Source organism: Rhinolophus hipposideros, assembly GCF_964194185.1.
Source record: "Rhinolophus hipposideros genome assembly, chromosome: 14".
NCBI lineage: Eukaryota > Metazoa > Chordata > Mammalia > Chiroptera > Rhinolophidae > Rhinolophus > Rhinolophus hipposideros.
Genome location: NC_138060.1, coordinates 26,010,690 through 26,029,945, shown reverse-complemented (window position 1 = coordinate 26,029,945; position 19,256 = coordinate 26,010,690). Strand labels below are relative to the sequence as shown.

The following is a 19,256-nucleotide window of genomic DNA, read 5'->3' as shown; positions in this document are numbered from 1 at the left end:
ATGGCAAATGTGTTTTCCTACATTGGTGTTCAGCATTGAGAAATTAAATCCATCAGGTTGCTAATCTCAGAAATAATGATATGTAAAGAAATAGTGTGTAACAACAGCTGTCCAAATTCTCCAACAAACACAACAATAAAAAATAAACTTTTTATTGAGTACTAATGTAATTTTGAAATCTGAGAATTGAGTTGGATTAGTTGTGATTCTCTAATTTTTTTTTTTTTGCTTTCCCAACTTATCCAACTTAGTCTGTATCCATGACTGATCTTCAAACATTGTTTTTATTGTGTCACTCTCCCTTTCCCCAGAAGGAAACTGTGGGGACTCTTCACTACTGTGTGTTACTATTCACAGTCAAGTCTAATTTCTGTCTGGTTTATTCCTGGTCCTCATATTCTGGCCCCCTTTATCTTTCCAGTTATACTTTCTACTATTTTCCACCTCCCAAAGCCCCTTTGCTTCAGTAAACTCATGGCTCATGTCATTTTGATAGCCTGAACACCTTTTCCCCTGCTGTTTTGTTTATCTAGCTTGTACTTATCCCCTTGTTAAAACCTCCTAACTACTTGGAGTGATCCCTAGTAATCTTTTCTTTTGTGTTTTCAAGATAATTATCTTTCTTTACCAATTTTCATTCTAGTGTGTTAAAAAAGAGAAAATTCAGTTAGTGAAGAAAATCCCTCCCGTCTCAAATTCTTAGTCTTTCTGAGGTAACCACTGTTAAATTTCTTTTGTAGCCTTCTCATGCTTTTTACGTCATGGTCACAAAATGGCTGCCTTATCTCCAGGTATCACATTTGCATTCAAGATGGTGAGTCAGGGAAGGGAGGAAAAAAAGGTATCATGAGCCATATCTGATCATTATTAAGAAAAGCAAAAGCTTTTCCAGAGGCCAAAAGCAGACTTCTGTGTTCAAGGCCAAGTCTGTGTTACCAGGAACTGTGGGATAGAGAGTATTTCGTTTTCTCTGTCCCGCTAATGGAGGTACTAAGGGAGCAGGGAGTTGGCACTGTATTTTGAGTTAGCTGTCAGATTGTGTCTGCCATACATAATATCTTATATTCACAAGCCACTTTAGTACATTCTCCTATTGTCTTGGGTACTTTTTCAGTTGTTTCTCTCTTGTCTTTCTGCTGTGTTATTTTGAAATTATGAACATCTTGCTTTATCTATTTTAGTAGTTTTAAAAACCTCTTATATCAAGAAGCTTTCAGTTTCAAGTGATAGTGATGGGCAAGAGAGGTGTTATCATACCTTGTGCAGATAAGGAAATTGAGGCTGGGAAAGGTAGAATCAAAATCACATGGCTAGTATGGGGCGGAGCTGTACAGGAACCTGTCTTTTCTGACTCTGTATCTAGTGCCCCCCCGCCCCTTTTTTTTAACTGAAAAGCCAATCTGAGATTGCAGAGAACTCAAAAAGTAGAATTGTCAGTGCTCTCAGCTTCTGGTTCTAGCTTCTCTCTCTCTTCTTTTTACAAATCCACATATCATCTAATTTTGATCATTCAATCAAAATTATTTTAAAAATAAAATTTATTAATTCACATAGCCAAACAGTTGGAAAGTAGTGTGGGGCTTCTGGTGCAGGTCGTTTCCAAGAATCCTGGTGTTTTCAGGTTCTGGCTTCATTTCTCTGCGATTTTCTTGGTATATTGTTTGTCTTTGGGCTGACCTTTGTAGTAGCAGAATGGCTAACCCATATTAGCCAGAGAAGAATGTATCTTCTGATAGCTATCTTGGGCTTTTTTCTAGAAAGTCTACAGCACATATCTGCAAGGTGAATGCTCATCTTTGGATAAAACACTGTGATTTCATTTCCTGAAGCCAGTCCTTTATATACTGTGTTTCCCCAAAAATAAGACCTATCCGGACAATCAGCTCTAATGCGTCTTTTAGAACAAAAATTAATATAAGACCCGGTATTATATTTATATTATATTATATTATATTATATTATATTATATTATATTATATTATATACTTTATTTCACATCACTTCATACCACCAGGTCTTATAGTAAAATAAAACCGGGTCTATATTAATTTTTGCTTCAAAAGACGCATTAGAGCTGATTCTCTGAGTAGGTCTTATTTTCGGGGAAACACGGTACCTAACTGGGTTTCCATCAATGTCTATTTCTTTAAACGCTTTTAATGTCACATCTATTTCTATCATGGCCTACGTTTTCTTTTCTAGTTCTTCCCTGAATTTTGCTAGCTAGCTTTTCATCTTCCATTGTTGTCTTACTGTTTCTTCTTTGAGCTCTTATTTCAAAGAGGTACCTTTTTAAAAAAATGTCATAGAGAAATATTGGTTCATAAATTTCAAATTCTTTGTAGCATGTTTTCTCTGGTGTGTGTGTTTTGTAATTTTTATTAAATTTATTGGGGTGACGTTGGTTAGTATAATTATACAGATTTCAAGTGTACAATTTTGTAATACATCATCTATATATCACATTGTGTGTTCACTGCCCAGAGTCAGTTCTCCTTCCATCACCATATATTTGCCTCCCTTTACCGTCTTCTATCACCCTATCTCCCCCCTTATCCTTTGCTAACCACTAAATTGTTGTCTGTGTCTATGAGTTTTTGTTTGTCTGTATTGTTTGTTTGTTGCTTTCAGTTTTATGAGTCACATATGAATGAGATATAAACTTTTTCTGTCTTACTTATTTTGCTTAGCATGATAATCGCAGGATCCATTCGTGTTGCAATTGACAGTATTCCATCTTTTTTTATGGCCAACTAATATTCTATTGTATATATGTACCACATCTTTATCTAGTCATCTACCGAAGGACACTCTGGTTGTTTCCATGTCTTGGCCACCATGAATAATGCTGCATTGAACATAGGGGTACATACAGCTGTACGGATAAATGTTTTCAGATTTTTTTGGTAGATACCCAGAAGAGGGATTGTTGGGTTGTATGGTAATTCTTAATTTTTTGAGGAACCTCCGTACTGTTTTCCATAGCGGCTGCACCAATGTACATTCCCACCAGCAGGGTATGAGGGTTCCTTTTTCTCCACAACCTCTCCAGCACTGCTTGCTGTTGTTTGTAATGTTCCTTTTATCTTGCACTTCATTTGCATCAATTGGTGGATCCTGTCTCATTATTACTCAGTTTTAAATAGGGAGTGTTCTTCTGGTGTAGCAATTTGCTGAGCGGTTGTGATTGCGGAGTATTTGCACAAAGTGTTGGAGGCAACTTTAATTTCAGTCTGTGGCCTCAGAATAGTTTCTCACCAGCACTCCATCCCGAGAGTATTTCTCCTTTCCGGGATAGCAGGAATTTGGACTATTGATGGAGCCAGGATACCCAGGTCCTTCTCACTTAGTGTTTGAATTGATAAACAAGCAGGGTATGTGTGTCCACTTTTGTGTATGGTAAGCTTGCTGTTCAGTCCCATGGCTACCCTGAAGAAACTGAAATGTGCAACGGACTGTTTTTGCTGCTGGTTGTTCGTCTGTGTTTTTCTCAATCTATTGGAAGCAAAGCTGAAGCGAAAGTTAGCATAAAGTTTAAGAGTCTTCCCTTGGGATTCCAAGGTTATTTTTTAATTTTTAGAGCTAAATTTAAGTGGTTTTCCAATGGTGTTTCATGTACTCCTGAAGCTGAGGATAGTACCGAACCCTACATATACTATGTTTTGTCCTATATGTACATACATATGATAAAGTTTAATTTATAAATTAGGCACCATAAAAGATAAACAACAATAACCAATAATAAAATGGAACAGTTATAATAATACACTGCAATAAAAGTTATATGAATGTGGGTTCTCTCTCTGATAACTGATCTGATAAGCAAGACGGCTACTAAGTGACTAACAGGCCAGTAGTGGATAAGTGTGGAGACCTGGGAAAAGGGATGATTCACATTCGGGGTGGGACATAGCAGGATGGTGCGAGATTTCATCCTGCCACTCAGAATGGCACACAACTTAAAACTTATGCATTGTGTGTTTCTGGAATTTTCTGTTAATATTTTTGGGCAGCGGTTGACTGTGGGTAACTGAAACCACAGAAAGCGAAACTGTGGATCAGGGGGCACCACTGTATTGTTTGTGGTTCTTGCAAGCTGTCCTCAATTATAAGCTCTTCAAGGACAGGGATCTTGTTTATTCAGCTTTGGACCCCAGTCACTTTTTGGCCAGTGAAGTGTACTTGTGTTAACTTGGCACTCTGCTCATACTGTTCATAGGATGCCTTGCTTGCCATGTATCTACGGTCCCGAAGACAAATAAACAGTACTGGGAGGCATGAAAATTGTGTCTGTGTTGGGTTTACTTCCAGGTTTTTACATCTGTCATGACCCTGGGCTGGATGGATTTGTACCCGAGGCCTGGAGGTAAGGGCCAGGAGTGTTTGGGGGGTGTCTGTTGGATGTCTCAGCTTCTGGAGCTCCATGGCATTCTTTTATCAAAAAAACCCAAAAGTTCTGGGGGCTACATTTTGTATAGTGTCTTCTGTCAACAGCCAAAGAGTGCTTTTCAGCTCTTCAAAATAGTTTCACACTCATGTATTAAGTGCACATAGTAGGCATTTAAACATTTTATAAGTGCATATTGGACGAGTTAGTCGGACTCTCATTTCATTCAGTATTAACTAAGTGTACATTTATGAGTGAAAATTGAGGGGATGATTTTTCTCTTCCGTGAAGCATCGTGGGTCACATGCCAGATGAATAAGAGGAAAAGTCTAGAAAGAGTTCATGTATTTTATTTCTCTGTGGCCTTCCCAGTTGATTAAAATTGGCAGCTGGTTCTTTAATTAATCATGATATTAAAATGGCCAACACTTGTGGTACTCTGTCAGAAGATGATTTGATTGCAAGTTTTGCTTAAATAAGAGAGAGTGTGTCTGTTTTACGTATCAGCCTTCCAAAGGAAAATTTGTTGGTGTAACTTTCCTTTGGGGTTCCAAGCCAAACGAGAAGTTTTAGCCTATGCTTTCAACAGTTATACCTGTAGGACTTCTCTAAAGAAAATATGGCTATTTGGTTATTGCAGCAGAGAGTAGACACCCTAAGTGTGCACTTGCAATGCTGTATTTTCTCATGTTTCTCTCTCTTTCTCAAACTTGTTTTCCTGGGAAAATGGGGAAGAGAGAGCAGGAAGAATCATTTATTTAGATGTGGTGTAAATTGGCATTACTGCAACGAGGATCAAAATTTTCTTCTTGGCAGCCTCTACCACAGGGCTGTTAGCACAGGTATTATGTAACGGTAATCCTTGAATAATCAGAATTTCAAAGAACACTGATAGCTATTCAAAAATAATAGGATTATACCTGAAACTTTTATGGGTGAAATGGTTAGACTCCTTAACCCTCTAGTAACCAGCCTCACCTAAAACTTGAGACAACCACGAATTTTAGTTTTTTTTTTCTTTTTCACTTATTGAAGGGAAAAGCCAGGTCTCTGTAGGTAGCAGATGCCCTGCCTCAGTGTTTCCCGCATAGAAATGTAGAATTTTCAATCATGTCAAGGCCTCTCACTGTTGCTGTTACTATTGTTAATTCAAACCATCAGGAAAATGAGCTAAACAATATTCTTTGTGTCTGTTGTTATGAGAAAAATGTGTCTCTCCAGCTCTCTCTCTCTCTTTTTTTTGTCCTGGGAGGTACAGCTCTAACTTCCCACATCTCATCAGTAAGAAAAACCAAAGAAAAACAACCGTAAACCCAGCAGAAACAGCCCTCTCTAAATAATAACGACCACCGTTTATTACATAAAATATGGAATTCTATCTTGAGGTCATAAATGAAAGTGACATCCTGTAGTTGGGTGGGGAGGAGAGACGAAAGGGAAAAGAGGAATCATCTCAAAGCCTAGAATTTTAGGGCTGATTTCAAATACTGTAGAGGTTGAAGAGAAAAGAGTGTTGTTTATCGCAGTGGGACATATGGTGGGGCGACTAGGGAGAAGAGATGAGGTTTGGGAAAATCTGTAAGTACATGTGGTAAGTTCTGTGTGAAGTCAACAGAGTAAGTCTAGTTTGAGACCCTGGTTTTTAATGCCTTTGTTTCATTTACTTTATGGGGAAGTAGTTAATAAGGTTTTGGAATAGTTGACAGCTTTTGGTAAGGATGCTAAACTTAACTCAGCCTGCATTACGGTCATATTTTTAAAGTTAGGAAAAAGGTGTGTGTTGATTCCTTCACAGGTCCACAGCCGTCGTACATTACCGTCGTACATTACCGTCCCCTTCTCTGGATGGATAGATGAAGGGTGTTACAGTTTGGCTTTCTTGGACTCGCTTTTTACAATTCCACAGGCCATCTAATTAAAGATAAGAACACTGCTAACTGCCAAAAAGACAATCTCTGTTCCCGATTTTTTAATAGATGTTTCTGTTTGAAGTTCTTTTGGGGTGGGAGGGGTGGGGGAGGGGGGCAGGGCAGCCCTATTATCTGAACAGGCCTCCCGCTTCTCCTCGAATAGCAAGTAGCAAGCAACTCCATCATCGTTGGGAAGAATGGTGGTAATAATTCCCCTCAGTTGTATGTCCTTCGGTAGTTTAGGGAACACTGTTGTCTCACTGGGTCCTTGACAGCCCTGTGTGAAGGGCAAGTGAGGTTTTATCATACCCCTCGTGCAGATAAGGACATCGAGGCTGGGATAGGTAGAATTCCTTGATCAAGATCACATGGCTAGTGTGGGTTGGAGCTTGGACAGGAACCTCTTTTTTCTGACTGTATCTAGCGCTGTTTCTTTCTTTCTTTCTTTCTTTTTTTTGACTGAAAAGGCAGGTTGAGATTGCAGAGAGCTCAAAAAGCAGACCTGTCAGTGCTCTTAGCTTCTGGTGCTAGCTTCTCTCTCCTCCTTTGCTGCCTCAGCCTGGCTTCACCTGTAGGTGGCCGTGTTCCCCTCCAGCCCTTTCCCTCTTGGTTTAGTCCTTATTTCTTGGGACTCCCCCCCCCGCCTTTTTTTTGATCTTTCTCTAGGGTCTGATTCCCTCACCAAAGCTGTGGTTTATTATTACTGGGGCCACAGCTATCAGCTCTTTTCTAGGAGACTGGAATGTTGCTCGTCCTCTAAACCTGGTTAGAAACCTAGTTATTCTGCAGAGCTCACCAAGCTGTCAATGTCAGTGTCCCCTTCTAACTAGCCTCGAGTTGGTACAGAACTCAGGGCATCTGATCCCTTGTGGCTTTCCTCCTTTCCCACCTTAGAGTCTAGGGTTCTTTTCCTTTTCATTTGTTCTTTCAATAAATCTTTATTGACTTACAAGGTGCCAGATATTATATTAGGTGGTGGGGAAACAATGATTAGGAAAACTGGGAGGGAGATGGACAGTAATCAGGGGAACACACACGCACACACACACACACACACACACACACACACACACACACACACACACACGGCATTCCAGCTGCCTACCTCCTCTCAATAGAGGTTCATGGGGCTGTGAGAGTGTTTCTGAAAATTCACCGCCACGCCAGCCTTAACTAGGCACACACTGTAGAGACCCTACTCTGCTGCAACAGTAAACTAATTTCCAGGATCCCTCACACCTCCCTGCCCACGTGGGAGATAAACAGGAAATCCTAGTTTGTATATTTCTGGTCTTCGTGCAGGCAAGCATTGGCAGTGGATAAATTTCTAGTCCTATTCCAGCTACAGAGCATCAGTGGTTTAAGAAGAGAGGCTGACAGTGGGAGAGTTCATTTGCCCCTTCTGTGTAAAGCAAGACTGGAATTGTGTAAATTCAAATTATTCCGTGGGAAGGAAACTGAGCTGTTTCTTAGGTTGGCTCACGTCGCCACCTATAGTCTTGCCCAGGAGTAACTCATTGGGATGCCCGTGAACTCTGGACCGCAAGGGTTTCCTCAGCCAGGTGGCCTGCTAAATTTATTCCAGAATCCCCAGTGCAGTGTTCCTGAACCACACGGAAGGAGTGCATGTGAAAATTATGTGGGGAGCTATTTTCAAACTGTACGTCGAAGTGCAGCTCTTTCCTGGGTGTAAACTGAAAGTACACTTTTGTGGGCCCTACTGGACCCCACCCTGGATTTACTAAATCAACCTCCAGATATGGGGCTTGGGCTTCCATGGCTTTCAGAACCTCCTGGGTGATTCCAGTGCACGACCAGGGTTGAAAACTGCTCTTCCAGTGCCTGAATTTCTGGTAGCACTATGACTGTAATGTACTTACAAATAGAGGCCTCAGTGAACACATCTGAAGGATGATTGACAAGGTGATGTTGGCAAGTCCATCCTTGGAACGATGAAATTTTTGTGAAAAGAATTTTTTATTTACCATTATTTGATTTGATTGAATATGGGCAACAAAAAAACATTTTATTCTATTTTATACTAAAGATAATGGAAAATTAAAATGTAGGCTATCTACTTGCTTTCTGAAGCCTGTCTTCCCTTATTGGGATTTTAGGTCAGTCATGAATCCAGGAAACTTTAAATGCCTATTCCTGTAGGCATTGGGGTGTATACAAAGAAAAATAAGACATGGGGATCTAACTTCGAAGAGACCCCCCAGTGTGGAGAGGAAGATGGATTTGTTTAACAGTTTTAAGATACACTTCTTACAGGTGTATGTTAATCTTAACATTGAAATTGATTTATTTTTAATACCTAGTTTTTAATTCAGTTGCTTTTTGCAAATCTAATGTGAAACTTGCCCCTTGCACGTTAAGTCCTTGTGGACTTTAAAAACTTCTTATTTTCAGTAGAAAGTAAGACCTGGGGTGTAGTGGAAAATACCAGCTTCAGATCCCGCTTCTACTATTCTTTGTGTGAGTTTGGACAAGCTACTTAGACTGATTGCTATCTGCTCCCTCATCTGTAAAACAGTGATAGTACCTGATAGCATTGTTGTGAGGATTAAAAAAGAAACAAAATATGTGAAAGAACCTAGCGTTATGCCATGTACCATGCCCAGCACGTGGTAAGTGTCCTTTGTATTTCCATTCCTTCAACTTTAGGGGAGAAATAACATTTTGAGACAATTGACCCCATGAGCTCTAACAGCTACTGGCTTATATGGCTAAGGAGAAAAATTCCAGTAATGGTTTGCTTACAACAGGGTTTCTTGACAGTGGTATTATGGCTGTTTTGGTTCAGATAATTCTTTGTTGTGTGGAGGCTGTCTTGTGCGTGCTAGCATATTTGGCAGCATGCCTGGCTTCTGTCTTCTAGACACCAATAGCACCCCCAAGTTGTGACAACTAGGCATTCCCAAATGTCCCCCAGTGGGGGGAGGAAAATTAGCCTGGTTGAGAGGCACTGGCCTCGACCCTTCCCCCTGTGTTCTGCGTGGTGAATCCTATCCCTCCGTCTCTTAAAAGCATTTAAGAGTTTGCGCTGTTGGTCAGTGAAGTGCAGAGTATGACCACGGCATGGCTGCTCCATAGTAATGGGAATGGACTAAGACAGAAAAAAGGGTTGGCGGGGATGTGGAGTAACCTGCAATCCGATACTGCTGGCAGGAGTATAAATTGGTACAACTGCTGTGGAAAACTGGCAGTATCTACTTATGCTGAACGTGGACTTACTTTTTTTAATGTAATATATGCAACAGAAATGCAGTCATTTACGTACCAAAGACATGTACCGGAATATTTGCAGCAGTATTTATAATCTCCCCCAAATAGAAATTACCTAAATGCCCATCAATCCCCAGTAGAGTGAAGTGTGCTGCATTAGAGTGAAGTGTGCTACACTGGAATACTACACAGCAGTGAACACGAATGAGTTGTTTTCGCTTCACATAAAAATAAGGATAACACTCACAAACGTAATGTTGAGTGAGAGAATCCAGTTACAGAAGAGCCCATGGCACAGTATTCTGTTTATACACAGTGGTTAAACCTATGCTCTTAAAGGTTAAGATAGTAGTTACCTTATGGGGTAGTTACTGGAAGGGAGACCCAAGGCGGAGGAGACCTTTCTGTTAAAATAACAGGTGTGTCTGTTTTCTGGCCTAAATCCCAACTGGCTGAAAGGGCAATTCTGGAGACAGAAAAATGCTGCATTATGAAGTACTGTGAAGGCAAATTGAATTGTTCATTGAAGATTGGGCCAAACATTGGGACTGTCAGTGATCTTAGCCTTTTAAATGTTAAATATTTGGGACTTTTCCTCTATTGGGTTTCTTTCCCTATTTTTACCATGGGAGTTAGTTCTAGCAAACCTTGCAGGAATACATCTATGGATAATTATAACTCATGAGAATGTGAATGTCAGAATAGTATTTCATGTGAAGATTCTCTGAATGAGGTTTATTAAACCTTAGTTATTTTTAGTAATGAAAACCACTAAAATAATCATTTTTGTTTGCAAGAAAACATTTGTGTTGTCAAGTATTATAAGGTACTAATTTTATAACTAACACATTACAGTGTTTTTCAAGAGATATCTCCTTTCTCTGGAATGCAAATTGATTAAATTCCCTTCCCCAGTACTGATTATTATTTAAAGCATGAGTCCTAGTATGCACTTTAAAATACTATTTATATCTTAAATTCATGTTAAAAAAGCAGATTTCCTTTTTAATCATTTGATATCAATTGAATTGGTTTTCTTAGTATTTTAATTTTTGGAAAGTTTAGTGAGGGTTCAACTGTTAAAAGATATTTGTGACTTTTTTTTAATTAAATGAGATAAGAGGCTTGTTGTGTTTGAAACATAGTGTATGTCAGATGAGAATGGCCCACATTTGCAGTTTGTTTTCTCAAAACTGTCTTTGCAATTTAAAACTTACCCCTAGAGGGTACTGTTGTATTGGAAGTTTAAATCTTTGACTTGAATAACCATTTTAAGTTTTTCTTTTTTTAAGATACATATATTTGTACTAAAATCCCACTATATTACAGTAAATGATTTAGTAAATACTTAATAGAAGTTGAGAGTGTTTTGACTTAGAAGTGGTACTGTTTTATAAACAATAAAAGTCAAGACATGCTGGTATAGCTTAATGGCATTTGCTTTTGTGAAAATTTGACAAAACACTATATTTTTCATCATCAGTTCAGTGTGAAGCTTAGTTTTCCTTCCCTCCAGAAGCTTGTGGTCTAGTCTGGGGAATTGATACCAATACATGAAATCATTAGTAAACAACAGAAGACAAAAAACATGTACATACATTTCTACATGCTCTGAAAGTTTAAAGTACAGAGAGCTTGGAAATATTGCTTATTTCCAAGTTAGAGAAATAAGCAATATTTTACGATATATTTAGGAATCCTTTCCTTGAAAGAAAATATAATAACATAGGGAACTTAGATATTCAGTTTCATGTAACAGGATACTTGAGGCATTTGAAAATTGTTTTGTTTTGGTGACTACTTTCATTTAATAGTTATGTTGTTGAAGGCCAACTGTGTGCAAAGTAGTCTTTATAATCTGGTAAGGGAGAAATACATAGATTACGTTCTAGTCTGCCTTGTTTTAGAATTAAGGGCAGTCTAAACCTAAAATACAGTGGGATAAGGAGATTAATCCTAGCTAATGGGGTTTTTGGAGAAGGCGGGGTTTTAGATGGCCTTTAAGGAGCCACAGAACTTTGCATTTCTTTTTTTTGACAAAAAAAGAAAGTTTTCTTGCGTACCACTCCATGCTGAATGCTCGGTTTTCATTTAACCTTTTTCTGTGCTTTCCTCCTCACAGCCTTGTCTTAGGAATTAAGATAATTAGATAAAGACTTGAAAGTGCTTTGACCAATGAAGTGTTTTTACAACAAGCATGATCATCATCTTACTATTGTTACAATTCACGTTATTCTGAGGACTGTATCCATAAATGGCAGTGGGTGCTTCTAGAGATGCTTTACACATGGCATGTTTATACATCCAACTTCTTATTTAACCAATACTCTAGAGCAAGGTATCGTCAAACTTATTTTCTTCCTTTGGTAAGGTCTGTTTTGATTATTATTCACATATCAGGTTAAAGTGGTTTTTAAGAAAATAAATGTGTCGTACGGAGAAAAAAAAGCTTTATAAATGAGAGCATTAGCTGAGTATTTAGGTTAGTTAGAATCCTGGGAAGGAGAGAGCGATTATATCCAATAGAGGAACAAAATTGACCAGTAGGATTATTTGTATTTCCCGGGGTCTTTGAAAAGATTATTGTTAGATTTAACATTAAAACATTGCCTTCTCTGCAAGTGCTTTAATGAAAGCATTTTATTTTTTAAAAAGTGTCTGGAGAGTGATTTGATCATTTAGCTTTTATTAAGCATCTCACAGTTTTAGTCAACTCTCTAGCAAATAAAGCAATTTAACCTAGTAATTAGCCTGGGCTTCCTTCTGTCATCGTTTTGCCATCATTATTCCACAAAGATGCTGAGATGCTGCCATAATGAAGATTTATGGAGCACTTATTATATGCTGTGGGGAGCTTTTCTACCAAGAACTGAAGCTTAGTTTTCCTTCCCTCCAGAAGCTTGTGGTTTAGTCTGGGGAATTGATACCAATACATGAAATCATTAGTAAACAACAGAAGACAAAAAACATGTACATACATTTCTACATGCTCTGAAAGTTTAAAGCACAGAGAGCTTCTCCCTGTAGACAGTTCTTTAGGACAGACCCCTCAGCATAAACATACTTGAATCTTACAAAGGTCTAAATAAACGTTTGGAATTCTATTATCTTCAGTTGTTAGAGCAGATCTAAATCAAAAGGACATATTATGTTGTTTAAAAATAAGATATATATGATCCATTGCTTATGTCTTACCAGGTTATGTTTTCTCATTACATGCCTGCTTTATAAAAAGTGGGGTGAACTTCCTTCACCTTCCTTGGTTATATAAGAAATATACTCTTTAGAGGTAAATTAGAAATACAAAAAAATGTCAGAAATGCCCATTCAAAGATAGGCACTGTTAACATTTTGGTATTCTTTCCAGTCTTTTTAATAAGAATGTGTACTTTTTTCTAAATATGTATATATACTCATAAATATGTAACCAAAATTGGTGTAGAGTGTAATCTTTTATATCCTATTTTTATTGTTTTCAGTTAACATATGTAGTACTACTACATAGTATGTACTGTAGCATTTCCTCATGTCATTATGTATTTTTGAAGGAATTATAATGGCTGTATAATAGTCTGTGGTTGATAAAGCACAGTTGTAGTGCATTCCCTTATTTTTGGACTTTTAGGTTTTCATTATTATAAACAGAAGGATGAAAAGCATCTTTTATGTAACTCTTTGACCAAATCCTATTATTTTCGTAAGACAAGAGTTCTAGGAGTAGAGTCCCGTGTAAGGAAAAGGACGCAAACATTGTCAACATTACAGGTATATAGCTTAATGGGAAGGCCACACTGCTTTGTAGAAAGGCATTGTCTGTTTACACTTCCCTACGTAGCAGTGAACACAAATCCCAATGGCATCTCGCCTCACCAGCGTTAAATAAGATTGAAAAATCTTCTTGTTTTGGTTATTTTGCCGGTGGAAAATAATTAAAAATTTTAAAATTTGTTAATGTGGTTGAATAGTCTTTCACAAATGTATGACCTTTCATTTCTCGTGTTCTTTGCTCATTTACAAATATTTAGATTCTTTTTTTCTTTCTACTTTTAAGTGTTCTTCATATACCAAGAACATTGATCATTCACCCACCGTAGTATATGTTACAAATATATTCTTCTGTTTTGTGTTTTGCCTCTCTACTTGCTTTGGGTGTTTTCAGATGTACAAATACATAAAATTTGTATATGTAGTCAAATTCTTTGTTGTTTTCCTCTATGCCTTCTTTCTTTGATTGATTGATTCATTTTTTTTCAGGCTTAGAAAAAGGTTTCCCTATTCCAGATTGGATAGTCTGAACATATTGTTAACATGTGGTTTTTAAAGTTTTTACAGTTAAAAACTTTATGATAGTATCTGCTTAGTGCTACTTATTCTATACCCAGTCCCCACCCCCACCCGCAATTCTTTGCTTTGTGTTTTAAATATTTGATAGCTCAAATTTCTTCATTCTTAAAAAAAATAGATCTTTCTACCTGATTTTTTATGGATAATATTTAGCACTGTCTTTCCAATTTACTTACAAGCAATCTTGTTGGTACTTTAATTATGAATATATTAGCATATGAATGATCTTGAGAAGCACTGACACCTTCCAATGTTAGGATTTTTAAGATGAATGAGTTGATTATAACCTGATCAGAATCTGGATGAGGGTTTCTCAAATGAGAGGACTTGTGATCCCCAAAAGATGTTGACAGAATTCAGTTTGAGAAATGTGACATAAGGTAATCTATTGTGTGCTGGGAGTAGGGGAAGGGTGGGGGTAGGGAATGGAGAATCTGCCTTTGAGAAGTTTTAATCTTACTGATTTCGGTCAACAAGTATTTACTGATGGCCCACTATGTGCCAGATTTATGTGAGACTGACTTTGCAAAGGTGAAGAAGGCATAGCCCTTGCTTTTAAAGCCTAGACTTGGTTAGAATAGAAGTGTGTACGTGGAAAAATGGTAGCACAGAGCAGGATGTAAAGATACCGAAGGATGGGGGTTCCACAAGACAAGAGAGACATACACCAAATCTTGAGGGAAGAATGGATGTTTGCTGGGCAGACAAGCTGGAAACGTCTTTCACAAAGAGAGAATATGCACTGAGAAGTGAAATAATGTGGTTTTTAAGAGTAATGTAAGTAGTTCAGTGTACTTGAAGCATAAGGTGTAAGATACAAGGAGCTGGGGTAGACCAGGCACAGGTTGTAGAGGAGTTTACTGCTCACCATCCTCCAGCACAGGGCTTCTCAGACTGTGTGGGTGGATGACCAGCTTTCCTCCCACCCCAGAATTTGTTGCTGATTGATACTTTGTAAAATGCAACAAAAGTCACTAAGTATAACTATGAAAAACCACAACCCTAGTTTTTTTAAACTAAGATTTCGGAGACAAAATTACTCTGTCAAATTGCTGTAACAGTTTTGAAATGTTCACTCGTTTCTGTATCTCTCTTATGGATACTGACAAGCAGTTCTTAAACCCCTCCGTGGACCACACCCAAGTAGCCCTACACTAGCATCCCAGATCAGCAGGAAAGACGTGGCTGGGGGCTGGAATTTTATCCCAGATCATTCCAAACACCAGTCGGGATTTACTCCTGGGACTGTGTCCACTCAGATGATTGCCACTCAGAGGCCGAGAACCACATTGTAAGTAATACTGAGCCAGGAAAGGGAAGTATTAAATATGTGACTCATATCTTTATAACTGTAGTGTTTAAATCTGGTTAAGTCACAATATTTTAAAAAGAAAGAAAACATTCCTTAAATAAGTGTATAATATGAAGTATCCGAAGGCAGGTAAATATTTCGCTCCAGATGAAAGCAAAGGGTCTTAACTTTGCATATTAGAATCACTCGGGACTCTAAAAAACATGCTGATCCCACATCCTCAGATTGGTTTGGGAGGCAACCTTAGCATCAGGATTTTTAAACAGCTGTGCACTGATTCCAACGTGCAGGCAATTCTCGCCCATAGGGAGTAGCTATGCTACTGACTCCTGATGTTTTCTGATTGAGAACTTACATCAAAGAACACAGCACAGTGATTATACTTCAAAGCTGTCAGTTGAATTTGAATCTGATACCTAAAGATAGTAAAACTGTTATAAGTGCAGTAATCTTGTGTATACTAGATACTATAGGAGTTTTCTTCCAACCTTCCTGCCAAATACCATTAAGTATTTTAATTATAATTGACGGTAACCTATCTTTCAATATAGCTTATTCAGTATCTAGAATATGTAATCTAGCATTATTGATAAGCATCATCCTTATGAAATAAAGCTTGTGAAATCTTGATTTTTTGTTGTTGTGGCATACGCCACCTGCTGCTATCCCAGTGACTACTGTTGTTGCTGCATTGATGGCTACAGTATTTCAGTGCTGTATTAATGGCTAGATAAGATTTGATTAGAACAACTTGCAATGAATGGGCCTATTATCCCGAATGCAACTGTTACTGAATTTTTAACATATAACCCCTTGAAATTATATATTCAAGTCTTAAAGTATTAAAATTTCAGGTCTTCGTCTACATCCCTTGATATTGATATTTTCTGAATCTCCAAATAGCATACCATAATGTCAATATAGTAATACTTCCTATGGTGAATTATTAGTCTATTTATGGTGCCAAAACCTAGCTTCAAATCTGCAAAGATCAAAACTCCCGGTTCTCCCTCCTCTCCCCCCATTTTGCTAGTGTGTTCTTCGTGTGCTGAAGACAGAATATTCAGTGATTCACTCACTGAACAGCTTTTGGGCATCTACTTGCTGTGCTATTAATAGATATTGGAGATGCAAAATTTAAGCCCTGAGTCCTTCCAATAAGGAATATCATGGGACCATACTACTAGCTTCTAACATACAGATGGAACAGCTCTCATGTGTGCAAAATGAAAATAATTTTATCCCACCTCCCATCATTTCAAGTAGGCTTTCAGTTTTTGATATGTCAGTCTTATTTGCTTAAATATCTTTCCCTCTCCCTCATTCCCCTCCCCCTTTCCCTCCTTCCCTCCTTCCTTCTTCCCCTCCTTCCCTCCCTCCCTATTTTTTTTTATAAGGTTATAATATTGGGGGGAAAACACTCTAAAAGTAGTTTTACCAACTATTTTGGGAGCCCTGGGCTAATCATTTACTCCGTGCCTCAGTTTCCTCTACTGTGAAAAGCTGGTACTGTTCCTGCCCTGTCCATGTGAGTTCTGAAAATTGTGAGAGAAGTTACATGTGACATGCACACCACCATTTTTAAATCTACAGATAAAGCGTGTAAATGGACATTATCAAACAAGTATCAAAAAGAAAAAAAAAGAAACCTTACAAAATAACGCGTGGTCTATTAACATGCACCACAGCAACAATACTTTGGGTTTCTGCCACCGCACAGTGAAGTTACACCAGAGTTCAATTCCATGGACGTTTGCTTCCACGATGGATTTTTTTCATTTTTTCTTTTTTTTTTTTTTTTTTTTTTTGCACTCAGCTCCTGAAAAAAGAAACTTCCTGGGTTTTCTGGTTCCTCCTACGGTGTTGCAGTGGCAGGGCTGCTTCCTGTCAAGAGCAGCTCCACGGCGGGGCCCCTCGGTGCCGGACTCGCCACCTCCTCTTTTGCTTTCAGACCCTGACTCCAGGGAGAGGCTGATCTTGTGCAGAAAACATCCCTGACATTTGCGGAGCCCGGGGGAGCCGGCGCGCATGCGCGGCCTGCGCCCCGCGGGGCCCGGAAGCTCGTTTCCCGACGAGCCGAGCCCGACCGCGCGGAGCCGGCGGTCAGCGCAGGGGACTTGCCGCGGGCTGCGGGGACGCCGGCGGGGCTTTGTCCCGGGCCATGGGCTGCGCGCTTGTCTGGGTAGCGCCTTCTCTAGTTCGAAGAAAGACTGACCGACGCTTCTGAACCGATTTCTACCTGCTCGATTGAGGATACACAAGTGACGCCGTCTGCAACTAATTTTTTGTGTGCGTGTGTGCTTGCTTTTTTTTTTTTTTTTTCCCCTGTCCCTTTTTTTTTTTTTTTTTTTTTAAACTTTTACTTTTACATACTTTGTTTGAGCGTCTGAGGCCGGGCCTCCGTCGTGGTGCAGCGTTGACGAGAAGAGCCAGGAGCTGCTCAGCAACGATTGCTTTTTGGAACGTACTCTTTTTGGGGGGGCGAAAGCAAAGAGCTGGTTTTCTGTGCTAGCCCAATAAATGCTGTTTATGAAGATGGACCTCTTGAACTACCAGTACTTGGACAAGATGAACAACAATATCGGCATCCTGTGCTATGAAGGTAGAGGTTCTGTTCTAGAAATTGCCGTCCTGTTGCCTTTGTCGAGGCCCCTCCTCCTGTGAGAGGCTGAATGCCTTCTGTGCAGTTTGTTCTCTTTCTGGGGGCTTTTAGGGTGCTTTGAAAGGCCAGCCCTTACGATGTCCTGTTTTCAAGGCAAAGTTTGTTGTTTGCATCTTAACCTTCGGTGGAAGGCTGGGGGTGGAGAGAGATGAAATACCTACTAAAAAGTTTGCTTTATGCTAGCAACACACTGTGCAAACTTTAGCTCTTTAAAATGTAATTCTTTTTGATTTCTCTTGGTGTTTCCTTTAGAGCAAGAACTTCTAGGACCCAAGTAAAAGTTAAACGTGTCGGGTGTTGTGTTGGTGGTGGTGTTGCATTGGTATTTATTTTAAACATATACCATCTACAGTATTTGTGTTGTCTGCCAACAGCGCTTTGGATTTTCATGGGGAGGGGAACAGAAACTTACAGTGAGTTTTTGTTTTCAGGAGCGATTGTCCCAAACAATGAAGAATTTTTCTATTCAGCGTGGGGGACTGGAAGGGCACGCATGTCACAGAGCACAGACTCCTTCTTTGTCTGATTTCCCATTTCCTGTATAGCTCCGAGAGAGTTCTGACATTGAAGGATGTTCCTTCCACACTCGCTCGGTCCCTTGTGGAAGTGATTGCACAACACACCAACCAGAAAGCTAAATTAAAAAAAAGAAAAAAAAAAACAACAACAAAAACTCTGAATTCTTACTGTTTACTACCACTTACTAAACCGCGAGGTGTTTCCCTCCTGCCCTGTAATCTTTCAAGCTATCTGTGTTGGTAGTAAGAAGAGAAAAAGTGATTTCTTAATCTGTTGGAACATTATCTACGTGCGATTTGAAAAAGTGGTAATGGCCTGGGTTTGAGTGGCCCGAGAGGCATCTCCCGGGGAATTCAGCTTGGCAGGGGGAGTGTTTTTTGTTGTAACTACAGACAAATCGAGGAGACATGTCCTTTCTGATTCAGCAGGAGCAGTTTCCATGTTTTCTCCTATAGTGAACTGAACATTTTTCTTGAAAAAGAAAACATTGAAGAAACTTGGGAAGGTGAGCCGACCCACTTGTATTTTTTCATGTAGAAATCTCAGGCCTGTTGCCTAATCAGTTGAAAACTTACCCTTTTCCCTTCAAGGAAAAAAAATCTCATTCATGCTGGTTTTTTTTTTTTTTTTAACTCGATGGATAAGGATTTCCTACTTAAAAGTTTTTTTTTTAAAGGTTTATTAATTTTTTTACTCCTACTTGTTCCACTAATGAGAATGTTGGTGAATTGCTTTCTTTGAATCTGCTGCTGTTAAGTACCAACTTGCTCCCGAAGTCACCCGTTTAAAAGGCATGCTTCAGAATGGTCTCAGCAGCAAGTGACTTGTTTCCTGTGAAATGAACTCATTGCAATTCCTTTTTTAAACTTCTTTGTCAGTGAACAAGAAATTAAA

General features: G+C 39.0%; 1 protein-coding gene across 5 annotated transcripts in view; it reads left to right on the top strand.

The window, feature by feature from the left end:
• Positions 1–19,256, top strand: part of VGLL4 (vestigial like family member 4) — a 141,038-nt gene that overhangs the window by 46,681 nt on the left and 75,101 nt on the right. The window contains exon 1 of one of the 5 annotated variants that reach the window (XM_081072648.1): positions 17,041–17,783. The exons of the other annotated variants lie outside the window; for them this stretch is intronic. Coding sequence (XP_080928774.1) covers positions 17,702–17,783 — 82 coding nt within the window. The 5' untranslated portion in view covers positions 17,041–17,701. Of the gene's footprint in view, positions 1–17,040; positions 17,784–19,256 lie in introns of those variants that run through there. 5 annotated transcript variants of the gene reach the window in all.